This window comes from Nanorana parkeri, unplaced genomic scaffold (genome assembly GCF_000935625.1).
Source record: "Nanorana parkeri isolate BGI_ZX_2015 unplaced genomic scaffold, ASM93562v1 scaffold49, whole genome shotgun sequence".
In the NCBI taxonomy this organism is placed as follows: domain Eukaryota; kingdom Metazoa; phylum Chordata; class Amphibia; order Anura; family Dicroglossidae; genus Nanorana; species Nanorana parkeri.
The window spans coordinates 949,873-961,671 of NW_017306317.1; the positions used below are offsets into that span (position 1 = coordinate 949,873).

The 11,799-nt window shown below is 42.7% G+C and overlaps 2 protein-coding genes across 2 annotated transcripts in view; one reads left to right on the forward strand and one right to left on the reverse strand.

Annotated features, from left to right (window-relative positions):
• DROSHA (drosha ribonuclease III) overlaps window positions 1-9,752 on the reverse strand; it is a 239,833-nt gene extending 230,081 nt beyond the window's left edge. Inside the window, exons 1-3 of the mRNA XM_018574114.1 lie at window positions 9,720-9,752; window positions 6,364-7,221; window positions 4,347-4,429 (exon numbers count right to left, since the gene is read on the reverse strand). Coding sequence (XP_018429616.1) covers window positions 4,347-4,429; window positions 6,364-7,218 — 938 coding nt within the window. The 5' untranslated portion in view covers window positions 7,219-7,221; window positions 9,720-9,752. The remainder of the gene's footprint in view (window positions 1-4,346; window positions 4,430-6,363; window positions 7,222-9,719) is intronic.
• Window positions 9,753-10,172: 420 nt separating this feature from the next.
• CUNH5orf22 (chromosome unknown C5orf22 homolog) overlaps window positions 10,173-11,799 on the forward strand; it is a 49,575-nt gene continuing 47,948 nt past the window's right edge. Inside the window, exon 1 of the mRNA XM_018573989.1 lies at window positions 10,173-10,290. Within this exon, the coding sequence (XP_018429491.1) occupies window positions 10,210-10,290 (81 nt within the window). The 5' untranslated portion in view covers window positions 10,173-10,209. The remainder of the gene's footprint in view (window positions 10,291-11,799) is intronic.

Here is an 11,799-nt window from a genome sequence, read left to right on the forward strand (position 1 = left end):
AACTGTAAATATTTGAAATTCCCCCTCCAAAAACTAAAAAAAAAAAAAAAAAGGGCTCCCAGTAACAAAAGATGAGGAATACTTCGCTGTTTCACTGCTTGTGCTTCATATCTTTGTTCTCTTAAAGAGCTATAGTATTCTCCCACTATATAGTTTTAGTAAAAAAAACTCATAAATTAAATAAAAATCCTCCTCTGAGTCTACCAGTTGATCCTTCTAAGGTGTCATCTAGCCCTGAGCCAAAACGTAAAGTTCCTTTAAAGGGAATCCCACACAGCCAAAAACTGCCTCTAATTTTGCACCAGAGTTGGCCAGGCCATTTCTGGTATTTTGTATACATTCACAGGACTTGAAGGTTTGTTAAAGACCCTCCCAAACATATAACTGGCTGTATACATCCCTGGCAGTTAAAGGGTTAACATTACACTGCTCCCTAGTGATATCAACCAAGGCCACAGTTCAGCCTGTGATATTATTGAACAAATTGTGTGGTCTGGATATGCATATGAGCAGATTCCTATGCAGTCTGTAATCCAGATTTCCACAAAAAAACAAAAGCAGGGGCAATAGTATACTCAGGTTCCAGGCTCTTTGTGAAAGGGAGTCCATCTTTACCATATTGACCATCGAGTTCGAGGAAGCGTATGTCCCCAAAGGAAAACTCAGATTCATTAACAATGTTAGAAAGAAAAAACATCAACAAGGGCATATTCATTCCAAAATCTAAAGCTTCCCTCATCCAAAGCAGCTGTTCTTGTAAAGAGTAATCTCTTCTCAATTCAACTTGATAGAACAGAAAAAAAAAAAACTCCCAAATTTGGAGTTTATGATATATGGCATTGTTGGTTCCGTCTGTAGTAAAGATTTGGAAACATTTTCCTCCTCCACATCCTCTTTACCTGATAATGGAAGGAAAAAAGGAAAACACTTTGGAAGATAAAAAGGACAACAATCAACACCAAAACGACTCCCACCAGTTTGTTAATGCCTTCTGCTACAAAGGCTTCTTTCAGGGGATGGACAATTTTTCGACATTGCAATATTTACTCTTGTACTGTCAAAGGTGAAATAGCTTTCTCATGAACTTACTCTGAGATACAGTACAGCCCAAGCTTTTAGGCAACAAATACATTATTTAAAGCCTTGCCTAGAAGAGTGTATTCAAAACCAAACATCACAAGGCCCCTGGACAATAAAATGTTGGCAGTTGCAACCCTTATTACCTTACACCATATTTGTGCAACTGTTTATCAACTAAAAATTTCAGTAAAAAAAAAAAGCAGTGAAATAGTGCACAGAAACATAATATGATTGTAAATTATTAAAGATAAAGTTGCGTGGAGCAAATAGATATACAGTAGCAACCAGCAATATGTTTAAAAGTCCATGCTGCCACAACTGTTGTACCTTTCATCTGTGGCAGCAAAAGGGTTAAAACATCATCCATGAACAATTTGGGGTACCAAAGTTTTTCACCGTTTCATGGGCGTACGCAATTTTGAGGCTTGATATTTTTTATATCCACTCACTCAACACAACCTCCTCTTATATATTTTACCAAAATGGTAGCTGATATTGTGTTTGTGTGCACTAATATTAATTTGAGTTTATTTTTACAAAAATTATGGTCCTGATAAATGATTGTGCTAATATGGTGCGACATTAAAAAAAAAAAAAAATTCAGATCCATTTTTTGAGGGATTTAGCTCATTTTCAGGCCTATAATGTGCATTTAAACGTTGGCAAGTAAAGAGTTTGGCTGCAAAAAGGTTGCAGCCCAACGGCAGTTTTGTTTTTCTTTCTAAGAAATAATAGGTATGCAGGGCTGCATACCTATTATTATTACTTATAAGCTGGACCACAGTGTCTATAGTGCAGCAGCTGTATTAATATCTATTAGTTCTCTAGGACTACCCATAAGCGCAGATTTTACATTTTTCTCCTTGTTTTTCTTTCTATTTACATAACACAAACTATTCTTCCTTTCGTCTTTCTGCTGGTCTGCTGATTTCATGGACCTTCCTCCTATCCTCCGGCAGTGGATGTGGGCAGTCTTTACTCCTGGACAGTGCTGTAAATCAAGCCCAGCTTGATGACATTGCAACAAGAAGTGGGAGGGAAGACATTAGGTGACATCCAGAAGAGAACTGGAGCAAGAATGGAGAGCAGCTAAATATCTGGAGGACAGCCTTGGAGAGGAAAAGAGGATTGCAGCCATTATGTATTTATGTTAGAGAAGGGCTTCAATGAGTACATGCCTGCATTAATCCGTGTCTTTTATATCTGCCTGGAGTTCAGCTTTGAAGAAAAAGGGAGGATATTTAAAATATTCGTTAAATGGTGTCAGAGATAGAACCCCTTGGAGGACAATGTCAGAAAGGCTTGAGGTCAAGCCTTGCTTACAACACACTGATACTCTTTCCTAATCTTTAACTTATTTATGGTTATTCATCTCTAAATTATGCAAACAGAGAACAAAAATAGCGCCCTCTCTTCGTGTAGTACCGTTTATTTGATCAATTACATTTGATGTAAAAATTGTTCAATGATGATACGAATATCAGTAATAGACTTTTTACTGTAAGCAGACTAGAGGCCACCACCTAAAACTGGAGGAAAAAGGATTTAACCACAAAGGGCTTGGGAGCTTCCTTTCTGTTAGAGCGGTAAAATTGTGGAACTCTCTTTCACAAGCAGTGGTATCAGCAGAGAGTATTGAGTCATTCAAAAATCATTTAGATAGGAAAGAGTGTTACTCACAAAAATCCATCTGTATAAAAAGCATGCATTCATCAAGGACCAATCGTCACAGAACCGACCAGACTTCAGAGCATCACAGGAGGCAATGGATATGGCTAGGTTGACGCTTTTCAATGGCTAAACCATCTTCTTCAGAACCAAATACATATCTGACAGATCCATAATCTGACCACTCTCTCGATATACATGCCCATAACCTATTAGTATGTACCTGCCCCTTAATGGGATTGAAGGACAGCTGCTAATTGCCCAATTACATAAAAGTAAATGCGCTCAAAAGTTGTTGAATGTTTACGTATATACGCATAGACTATTAAATTCTTTATTTATTTTTACACTTGTATAAGAAAATATATAAGATCCAATATGAACGATTCATTTCTAATAGTGCTTAACACTTTTGTACAGCAGCTCCTCCGCCGACATGCCCCTCAGATCAGTTTACTGTGAGGAGTACATTTCCTTGTTTACCAGACGCTCTGCTCATGGGTTCCCCCACTTCTGCATTCGTGTGGTCGGAAGGCGGAGGCAACTCTCCCGCTTGTCAGACCGGGTACGAGCAGTGTCCATGGCAGTGTCTTTATGTGCTGGCTCCGACTCCGACTATTTCGATATGCATCTCCCGGTAAGGTAAACATTCAACAACTTTTGAGCGCATTTACTTTTATTCAATTGGGCAAATAGCAGTCATCCTCCACTCCCATTAAGGGGCAGGTACCTACTAATAGGTTACAGGCATGTATATTGAGAGAGTGGTCAGATTATGGATCTGTCAGATATGTATTTGGTTCTAAAGATGTTTTAGCCATTGAAACGCTTCAACTAGCTATATCCATTGCTTCCTGTAATGCTCTGAAGTCTGGTCGGTTCTGTGACAATTGGTCCTTGATGAATGCATGCTTTTTATTCTGTATACAGATTGATTTTTGTAATTATCACTCTTTCCTTTATTATAATTTTCAAAAATGGTACTACACGAAGAGAGGGCTTTGTTTTTGTTTTTTCTTTGCATGTTTACTGAGGTATCCAAAGCGGAGATTGAACAGCTGATCTTCGGTGTAATAACAGTGAACTTTCGCTCTGGTCCCCTGGAAAGTGAGAAACTTCTGCCAAGCGCTGTCCATGTTGGACAATACGCTAATCTTTAAATTATGTTTGATCGCTTTATAATTTTGTACAAAATGTAGCGTTTCCCAAACTTGTATGTGAATTCTGCCAGCAGTTATTTATTTTTGTGAAAAAGGCTGAAGGAAAGGTGAGCTGAATTCTTCCTGTTTCATGAACGTAGTAGGTGGTTACTTACCACAAGAGGAGATGCCCAACTGGTTCCAAGGTGTCAATGTCTCTGCCAAGTGACATTAGTGCTTGAACTAGGCCGTCGCCATCAGGCAGGTGATTAATATGTTCAATTGGATTTCTCACTGAACCCCTGGTGACCTCTTACTGGCCATACACCAGTTTTGCTCTGCATCTAGTCTACGCCACAAAAAAACTAACCGAAAGAAGGCCAGTGCACAAAGACAATAAGAAAAAACTAATAATTTTCAAGACAGAACAATCATATATGATAAGTAAAAACAGTATACCTTTTTTGTCTTTTCCTATAGCTTCTTTCAGGGGTTGGTGATCTTCGGCTATCCCGATGTCTGTGCCGCTCCCTTTCAAAATAAAGAGAAAATTGTTCAATAAATAGAAAGGACAAATGAATGTAAATCTCAAGGTTAATGTAAATCTCAAGGCTTAGCATCTATGTGATGTCACTGACTTTAGTACTGTCACTTTAGTACTGTTTAGTACCTTCCTCATGCAAGGTCCTCGAAGCTTTTGCTATTGATGTTGCTTCTGTAGATGAGAAGGGCGTACTTCTGATGACCCCCTGTTCAAAATGGGAGTTCTCCGGGAGCCTTCACAAGCCTTAATACCCAGTGGCACTGATGAACTACAGCAATCCATGATAACAAATGGCATTTGTGCTGTGATTCATGTGCCATTCATGAAGAACTAATTTATTAAGGCAAGAAATCCGCACTGCAGTGCAAGAAAAGCACACATGTCACGCCATGCATTGTGGTACACTGCATTAAAAAGGGTCTCTAATAAACAATCTTTAAAAAAAAAAAAAATGGCCATGGCCACTGGCAGCCCATTCAAAATGAATAGGCTACCCTAAAGCCAGGTATACATGCTTTGAATTTGATGCATGGGTGCCACTGTTGGCACCTTTCCAAACGGCATCCCTCGTTCAGCTGATCGAAAGCATGTCAGAAAATGGTTGGCCGAACCGCGCCAGCAGCCAATGAGCTGCAAACTTTGTTCAAGTATTCTGAAAGCAGCCAACAGTCACTGTCCGAATACAAAGGAGACAGCAGGAGATTCCTTGAGCAACACTCGTAAGCGTTGATGGAGGAATCTGTTCTATTTTCTTTGTTCAGCCGGCAGGTTAGAAGCGTGTTTACCCGACAACACACAGTGTGTTAACACAATGCATAGTGTGAATAGGCCCTATTACTAGGGTGGAGGAACCACCAAGAACCCTTCTGCAGGAATCAGGTTCAAATTCTAAGGATCCACTAAAGCTCACTTGGCCCCTCCATTAACATCCATGCATATTCTTTTATGTAGCTGCCAGGGGAGGAGCCAAGGGGATACCTATAGATTGTCACTTGAGTGACAGGGAAGAGTCTCCTGGGACTGTAGACATCAAATCCCAGATGGCATTGCCCACCAGCAGTCTTAAAGGAGAATTATGAGGTGAGTGATTGTCACTCAACCTCATAGTTAGAGGCGAAGTGTGACATTGAAACTGTCAGACGTCGGCTCTATTGATTGGGAAGTGAGAGAACACATACCGTCGCTCGCTCACTTTGCGATAATTTTCCCGCAGAGAGCGGTGACCGTCAGTCACTGCTCCCCGCAGGGATCCCCCCGATCCTCAACCGTTGAGTGGAGGAATAGACGGGGGAGGAGGCAGGCAAGATCTGCCTCTAGATAGGCAGAACCCGTGGTCAATCAGCCAGCGGAGTGGACCTCAACAGTATTGTAAAAAGGTTACCCCATAGTTCTCTTTTAAGTCTTTTGGTACTCTACAAAGGCAAACAACATGCACAAACCACAATAAAGGAACATATAATTTTATGGTAAGATTTTGTTCAAAATAATGGTCTGGCAACAGGGTCCCTTTAAACATCTAGATAAAAAAGCAAGTGCATAGAATGAATCATATGTTTCCTGACAGATTGTAGGAGATACTGGCAGAAGAACCTTTGGCAGCATAGAAATTATTGAAAAAAAAAAAGAATAATAGTACAGCTACTACTTAAAAGTATTTTTGGCACCAATATTATTTTATTTTGGACATGGCAAAAAGCACCCCTTTGAGTTTTTTTGGAGGTGTCTATGTACCATTGAGGAGATTCTCTTTCACTTCCTGTCCCGGTGGCAAAGTAGTCACTGAAGCAAGTCATCAAGGGACAGGAAGTAAGGGGAAATCTTCTAAACAGGACCACAGATAACAAAAAAAAAAACACCCTCACACAACAGACATTGTAACCATCATCTACTTTATCAGCAAAAAAGTCCACTGCAAAGGCATCTAGCATCTTACCTGCTGCGCTCATAGCTTCCATGACGTGGTGGAGTTCTGCCATGAAAAGGAGTCCTACTGTACTCATACTCTGATCTACGCCGACTACTATCTGGTCGCCTTGCACGGTCAGGACTCCTTCCTCGATCTCTTCGATCACCATGCTTCTCAGAGCGGTGTCTATCGCCATGACTGTATTCCCTATGTCGATGAGCATCGTAATGTTTGCTTCTGTCCTGTGTTCGGTGATCACTCTGCGCTTTATCTGTCTGATATGGACCATGACTTGTGTGTCTGTAGTGGCTGCTGCCTTGAAAAGAAGCTGAATTCTGCTGATAGCTATTAAAGCTAGGTACGGGTTGAGGAGGAGGTGGCGGTGGAGGAAAAGTCTGCGGTGGATATCCAGAGGGGTACACTGGCTGATAACCCACATGTGGCAATGGTGGAGGCATGATAGGTGGTGGTGGCATAAGAGGGGGGGCAATATAAGGATAGGTGCCTTGTGCCGCAGGTGGTGCAGAAGGTGGAGGATTTCCTGGGCCAAGTGTAGATGGTGGAGCAGGAGGAAAACAAGGTGGCATCGGGTAACTTTGTCTGATGGGATAAGTTGGTCTTGGAAGACATTGGTTTACTGTATTTTGGGTAGGCGGGGCAACAGGTGGAGGATAGCACATGTAATCTGGCCTCGGAGGCATGTAACTTGTGTTAGGAAGGCTGGAAAATGTGGGAGGTGGAGTACTTTGCGGGTCATAGCAGTACGGCCCAGAAGACTGCTGCATCTGAGCAGGTCTTACATTTTGTGGCCGATATGTCTGCACTGGAGCTCCAGGGCCTGCTCGAGTCTGTGGTCCTCCTCTGCCTGCGTGCAACGACATGACCTAAAACAGGAAAAGCAAAATATACAGGCAATCAATGTCCGCAGTGAAGACAAATTCTTAAAAAATGAATTTCATGTTTCAAGCGATGATTAACTACCTAACTCTTTGCAGGCAGAACAGTAAAACAGTACATAAAGACAGGCACAATCCCCTCCCCAGCCCAGTCAGATGTGGCAAAGGCATTCACCATTGTAACATGTAGCTGAAGGGCAGTGAATCTCACAGCCACAACTGATTAGGCCAAGCTGGGACTGTCAGGCATAGGTTTGCATGGGCTTGGGTGAACTCCCGTGAACTAGTTTGGACCGATCTCCTGCACAGTATTAGTTATAAGCTATTTGGAAATGTAGATTTATGTGAGGAACTATATCCTTGTGGGGACCACAGTCAAAGTACGTTCTGAGCAAATGTAAATGATACATTTTACATTTCTATAAATCTGGTACTTATAAAATATAATATAGATATATTTAATTTTTTTTTGGGAGGGGGACCGGGATTGGTCTTTTGATAGTAAGGGTTGGTTCACATCAGTAAGCTGTGTGCAAGAAAACGGTGTGTTAGATCTTTACTGAAATGCCATGAATGACAATTAAGTTCTAGTAGTACAATGCAGTTGTACCACATTTTTTGCTTGCGCTGTCTGGTAGAACTCAACAAGATGTCACTCATGACATTTCAACAAAGTTCTTACATAAAAGAGGAAACGGTGTGGTGCACTGTTCACTGTCAGTGCACACCAGCATGCATGCGTTCAGCAAAGCTTGCTGGTGCGAACCAACCCTTAATACAAAAAGACCACTGTAACCCCCTTCAAAAAAAACTTACCTTATAGGCGTTTTTATGCTAGAAGTGCCAGGTGTAAACACAAGACATTTTGTGAATGGAGGATAGTAAGGAGGGGTGAGTGATGTGACCAGAGAGCTGTATAGCTTGGGTCGCATCTCTCCCTCTTCAGTGCCCAGAAGCTGGCCAATATGTGCAGGGTATGGCATGCTACAAAGTAAATTTCTATACTTTGTAGCAGCCTTCTGCACATAACATCCAGATTCTGTATGCCAATTTACACACCCAGTGCACTGTGTAAATTATCATTTTGTCCGGAGTGTGGTTTTTAAAGTGACATTAAGGTCACAAATATTCCCCCTCAATGCTGCTGCAGGGACTTATCTTAAATTATGCCTCTTGATCCTATCATCTTCTTCCTGACACTTGTATTCAGGAGTCCCTCCAGCGCTGGTGTCAGTCTCTGATCCACCGCAGACTCCGGTCTCTTCCTGTCCCGTGGTGTCTATTCGACGTGCACTATGCTGGGATGCCTGCATTGACTCTCACTGTTTCTCTCCTCTTCTCCCCGCCGCTCGAAAACCTTCAGATCTTCGGACGGGAGCGAGCGGCGGAGACAGAGGTAGGCAATAACCTTTTTGACAACTTTTTTATGTTTTTGCATATATCTACTGCTTACCGTACTTGCAGTAGATTTATGTAAACACAAAACAAACAAAAACTAACGTTTAATTGTACTTTAAGAATCATACAGTACAAAGTACATTATGCATCACACAATTTTGTATTGTTTATGATCTGAGCAGGATTTTTCAGTTGAAAACACTGGGAACTCCAGCCTTTTATCCTTTAGAGCCAAAGAAGGGGCCATCTTAGCCTAAATTTGGATTGCAGTTGCCACGGTGCTGCACATGTGATCCGCTATGACACCAGCCAATTGAGGGTTTGAAAGGCAAACTTGACAGTTGTCAAGCCTTAAAAGTAACCATTTTGGGAGAAATTAGAATTGGTAGGTAAAGTTTTTGTACTAGCCTTCAGTGATGTAGTGTGAGCCCAGCCTGATCACTTGCAGCAGTGGCATTGACTGCCTTGGAGCTACACATCACAAAGGGGCAGAGGGTGCCCCTGCCGCAACTGATCAGGCCAGGAAGGGGTTATGTCAGTCACAGTTTTCCACGGGTTCAGGCGAACCAGGTTTGCACCAAGCATCCCAACAACACTACTGACAATAACTCCGTCATGTAACACTGTACCCAAAATTATTTTTATAGACGCTCCCATTGCAGTCTTTGGAGCCGAAAAGGATTCTGCTGGGAAAAAAAAAAGCTTGTGTACTTTTTTTTTTAGCTACAAATGACCCAACGCTCAGGCATGAACTGGCACCATTGAAAATAATGGGATTCTCCATGTTGAGCATTGTTACGCTTCAGGAAACGCACAACACAACGCTCAGCTGTGAATGTGGACTAACGTATGGCTTCAGCAAACACGATAAGATCATGATTGTACACAAAACCTATGAATGCATGATGGATCAGACACAGAGAATCCTTGTAGATCCTAATAGGGAACCCACGATGTGTAGATTTGAATCCAAAGGCAAATCGTTTAGTGTAAAGAGAACGAGCCATCTATTTCTGAAATGCAATGAAAACAATGACACCCCCAAATAAAGGAAACACTACAAGACATCAGTAAACTCCACCACTCACCAGGCACAGGCAATAGACGCAAAAGCACGGGATGTCCCGCCCACCATTGAACCGGAGACAGGTCACATGAAGCAAAACGCAGCACACACATTGGACAAACACTCTGCCACTCAACCCGAGCTGGAAGCGCCGAAAGCCATTTTTATTAAGGGAAGCTCCTGTACGAAAAGTGTGTGTAGCGCTTCATAACATGAATGGAACGGGGTCGTTATGGCGGAATGCTATAGCTTGAATTATGAGAAAATGGCTCAAGGCATTTTAAAATGAAGACGAGTGTATACGAGTTGAGGGAAGTGTGGAAATTTAATTTTCGACATGACTTTCTATGTGTGGAAACTTTGCTGGGTCTGCCCTCATGAAACATGGCAGCGTTTAGTCTAGCGTGCAGGTAGCTGTACAGAAGAGTGTCAGGGTGACGGGCTGGTGAGGGAGAAGCCTGCAGGATCTCGGTGTGTATGCTCAGTGCTTGGATCCCTCTTCTTGAAGAATTATGAGTAGCGGCCCGGCATTGGTTCCTCGCCTTAGGAAGTATCAGGAGCTGCCGGTGTGGGTAGTGGAAGATCACCACGATGTACGTACAGAGGGCATCTTCCTATTGTAGAGATCAGGAGTGTGATATGATTGTATGCGATGATCCCCTAAAGTCAGCTATCTCCCTGAGAGTGACAGTGACACCTGCTCTATAATGAAGACCCACCATGACCTTCCCTGCAGGGCCAACAAGTGTCAGCACTAAGTGCATGGCTGAGGATGGGCTTGTTCTCTTTCCCTATAGATAAGGAACCATACATGACAACTGTCCCAGATTTGTTGGGTCAATCCCTCACCTAGGACCTTTATTGCTGTCTGTGTCCCTGTTGGGGAGATTCATCCTCCCTATTGGTCCTGATGACCGTTATCACTGAAACTGAAAGAAAATCCCACATTTTGGGTTGTCACCAGACTCTTTCAATGGTTACACAATTTCTGCTGACCACTAGGGCTTTTCCACTTCCTGTTGTGGCTATCGCACAGGAAGTCACAATGGGACACAGATGGCAAAAAAAAAAACTGGCAGGGGTTATAACACTCCCTTACTCTGCCCAAACTTAAATTAAAAAGTTTTGACTTCAGTTCTATATAAAGATATCTATATCTAGCTATATATAGATATCAGCAGGAAAGGAAGTGAGTGTAAATGTCACAAAATGATTCTAATCCTTTCCCACTTATCCATAACGAGGAAAAATGTTTTTTTGTTTTTGTTGGACATACACCTAAAGCAGAACTCTGGGCACATCTTAACCCTTTCAATGCTCGTTTTGTCTAGGGAGCCAAAAAAAATGTATTATTCTCACCCAGACCACGACCCTAGCTTGCTCTTAGACTTCAGCCTTGCTCCCTCTCTGCTCCAGCAGTCCAAGGTCCTGTTAGTCATCACTTTCTATACAGTCTATAGCAGGGGTGCCCAGTGGGTAGATTGTGATCTACCAGTAGCTCTCAAAGCTGATGCTGGTAGATCAGGAAGGGCGTGAATGGCGGCCCCTTTATTCCATTTTGGTATATTTATTTAGCTCTGCACACATGATTACCTATTAGCCTGATGCTGGCCACAGACCTTACGAACATGCCACACACCCGCCGGTTTTCGAACATGTTCCTAAGATAAAAGTCAAACGGTTGCACGCCTTCCACACACCTTGCGATAATCGTACGATCGCGGGATTGAGTCTGCTGAGCCAAGCTCCCTGACACCTTTCTGGTGGATACTGTGGGTTGAAGTGCCAAGTATTACATCAAAGAATATTAGTATACACAGCCTGTCGCACTACACTGTTTGCAAAATACAGCAAGGTGGGCCAGGAGAGAGAGTGAGGAAAGACAGCCAGGGGAGAGAGAGCGCAAGGAAAGACAGCCAGGGGAGAGAGCAAGGAGAGACAGCTAGGAGAGAGAGAGCGAGGAGAGACAGCTAGGAGAGAGAGAGCGAGGAGAGACAGCCAGGAGGATGAGCGAGGAGAGATAGCCAGGAGGATGAGCGAGGAGAGATAGCCAGGAGGATGAGCGAGGAGAGCCAGCCAGGAGGGGGAGCGAGGAGAGATAG